Consider the following 2,725-nt stretch of genomic DNA (forward strand, 5'->3'; position numbering starts at 1 on the left):
CATTTGCACTAGTTTGTTCTTTCCCATTCCCTATATATCAAAATAAATTAAATTACAAAGGTAGCTATGTATATTTATGAACTGGAGAGCTCAGGTATATATAAATGGAACATTTGTTAGTCCTCGCTGACACGCCATATAGGACAACGAATCCTCTCCTAGGTTCAATTTTTTTTGGACGGAGGGAGTAGTTAAGAAAACATCTCTCGTATAGTAAATTTGTAAAGATAAGCGCAAGAATGTAAATGGGGAGTTGAAGTTTACGAGGGTGACAAATAGTTAAATTTCAGCCTTCTAACGTCCTAGAAGGACCCATTGGAGTGAAAGTGGATTTTTATTCCTCGATAGGACATCCCTTATTTTATGCTTGGTGTTTAAAAAATCATTATTTTTTTATAAAAATGTCAAGATAGATCTAAAATTCGACTTATACGATTTGAAACAAATAAAACAACAAATTTAACCATGAATGACACGTTATATTCATTGTTAAATTTGTTATTTTTGTTTCTACTTATATAAGTTGGATTTGATCGTGCATGTTTATGAAGTGACATATCATATATTGATTTATCTTTCTGAATTGTTTTAACTTTTTTGATGATTTTTAGGTGACATAAAAAATGAGGGGCGTCCCCTTATGGGGATGAATAGAGTTTCCCGACACTAGATCGCTTTAGGAACCGAATTAAAAGTAGCAGAAATAATATATTTAGGGCATATAATATACACATGAAAATTAAATGTGATGTTGTATGCACTGGACAGTCATAAACGAGCAATGTGCCTCAGTTCTAACTTGTAAGCAATAAAATGCGCAAGTTCATTTCGAGCTCATGATCAACAAATTAAATCTGCCATCTTCCTACTGCAAAGACACCAATCGTTCCAGTGCGCTTCCGTTTCGATTAGAAGTTTAGAACTCTTGACACCATGGTTACGGCTAGCCGGCCCAGAGCATGCATGCACACACACATACATGTTACTACGTTTCTCTTTTTGGTTGGATATGATCAGTAGTAGTACGCCGGGAGCCACTCCTTGCCGTTGATGAAGTCGATGTTGATGAACTTGTCGGCCTCCTCCTGGGTGAGCTGCCGCGACCACGGCTCGCGCTTCGTCGCTTCGGAGCCCGGCCCGGTGCAGTTGAACTCCCCGAGCATCACGTGGCTGCACGCAACGCAAAAGCACGTACGCACGCAACAACAACAACATCGCATCAGCCATGCATGCACCACCGGTCGATCGATCGAAGGTGGTGAGATATGTGTAGTGATCACGCTATATATATGATTTTATATTACTCGGTGGATCCGGTGTAGCCGTAGCTGGTCCAGCCGGCCGGGTTGATGGTCTTGGAGAGGTAGGTGTCGGCGAAGATGACGCGCGAGTAGGCCTCGTTGGCGCGGCCCAGGTACACCTGCCCGACGCCGTACACCTTGCCCTTGATGAAGACGAAGCCGCTGCCGTCCTCCTGCTTGCGGTTCTGCGCCGTGATGGACCCCTTGATCTCCGTCCGCCGGTCAGGCTTCACGAAGATCTCCGGGCACTGCGCATTCGCGTTCATCGATCGATCACCATTCGAAGATGTGTTTTTGCATGTATGGGTGACTGGGTGATGTGTGCTAATTTGTGCTTTGTTATACTTGGAAGATGGACTGGCCGCCGCCGAAGATGAAGTCGATGTTGCCCTGGATGTAACAGCTCTCGTAGTAGTGGCGGCCGGCGACGTCGAAGAGGGTGTGGTGGGGGCTGTAGAACGCGCAGTGGTAGAAGGCAATCTTGTCGCCGCCGACCATGGCGGCCACCGTGCGCACCTCCGGGACGTTGGGCAGCCCGGCGCGCGCGCTGTTCTGTGATCGATCGTTCCGTCGACGCACGCATGGATATACAAGGATCGTGTCAAGATTCAGAGACAGCGATATATGCACTGTGCACAGAGACAGAGAGAGAAACAGGGACGGACCCTGATGCTGAGGCCGAAGACGATGACGTTGTCCGCGTGCACGGTGAAGGCGGCAGACTCGGCGTTGTGGGAGGAAGCGGACTCGTGGTTGATTGAGGTCCGGCCCTTGCCGTTGCCCCTCACGAAGATGAACGGCTTGGTTTCCGGGATCATAACTTTCTCCCTGAACGCAGTCAATGCACGCATGCAAAAGATTCCTTACTACAATTTCTAGTGATCAAATTTGAACTTTGTATAGTATTTGTGTGGTGATATCCTTACACATGAATATATCTTATCAAAAAAATTTATAATTATTTGGATGAATGCTAGAAAGCTCGAGGGAAAAAAAAAACACAGACAATCTCTGAGATAGACACGCATATATAGGTGCATGCAACCGTACACATGACGGTATCGGTACGAACCTGTAGATGCCGGAACGGAGGTGGACGATGACCCACTCGGTGTTGCCGACGGGCACGGCGTCGATGGCGGACTGCACGGTCTTGAACTCGTCCTCGGGGCCGACGATCAGCGTGCGCTTGGCGTTGATCTTGGAGGTGAGCAGTGGGCCATTGACGATGTCGTTGCTCTTCTTGGCCGTCTTGGCGAGCGCGCGGCCGAACGGCGACGAGAGCACCGCCGCGGCGACGGCGAGGAGAGGGAGGAGGAGGAGGCGTGGCCGGGCCATCGCTACGCACCGCGGGTTTCTGCGATCGAAGATGGCTTAGCCACTGGTTTGGTTTCTCCTAGTGCAATGCAGGGGAGGGGTGCTCT

At 48.3% G+C, this 2,725-nt stretch overlaps 1 protein-coding gene across 1 annotated transcript; it reads right to left on the reverse strand.

The window, feature by feature from the left end:
- Window positions 1–767: 767 nt before the first annotated feature.
- On the reverse strand, window positions 768–2,725 carry LOC127768198 (probable pectinesterase 67). The gene is made up of 5 exons (XM_052293734.1): window positions 2,374–2,725; window positions 1,967–2,129; window positions 1,647–1,853; window positions 1,305–1,549; window positions 768–1,170 (listed from the first exon to the last, which is right to left on the reverse strand). Exons 1-5 carry the CDS (start codon window positions 2,637–2,639, stop codon window positions 1,014–1,016), a joined length of 1,038 nt encoding a protein of 345 aa, XP_052149694.1. The 5' UTR covers window positions 2,640–2,725; the 3' UTR covers window positions 768–1,013.

Source organism: Oryza glaberrima, chromosome 3 (assembly GCF_000147395.1).
Source record: "Oryza glaberrima chromosome 3, OglaRS2, whole genome shotgun sequence".
Lineage (NCBI taxonomy): Eukaryota > Viridiplantae > Streptophyta > Magnoliopsida > Poales > Poaceae > Oryza > Oryza glaberrima.

What these genes read in the sequence shown, in the direction of transcription:
- LOC127768198 (XM_052293734.1), bottom strand. Translation starts at nt 2,639, where the DNA reads ATGGCCCGGCCACGCCTCCTCCTCCTCCCTCTCCTCGCCGTCGCCGCG. An exon ending in CTCCGTTCCGGCATCTACAG is followed by an intron (nt 2,130 to 2,373) that starts GTTCGTACCGAT and finishes GACTGCGTTCAG; the next exon opens with GGAGAAAGTTATGATCCCGG. An exon ending in GGCTACACCGGATCCACCGA is followed by an intron (nt 1,171 to 1,304) that starts GTAATATAAAAT and finishes CGTTGCGTGCAG; the next exon opens with CCACGTGATGCTCGGGGAGT.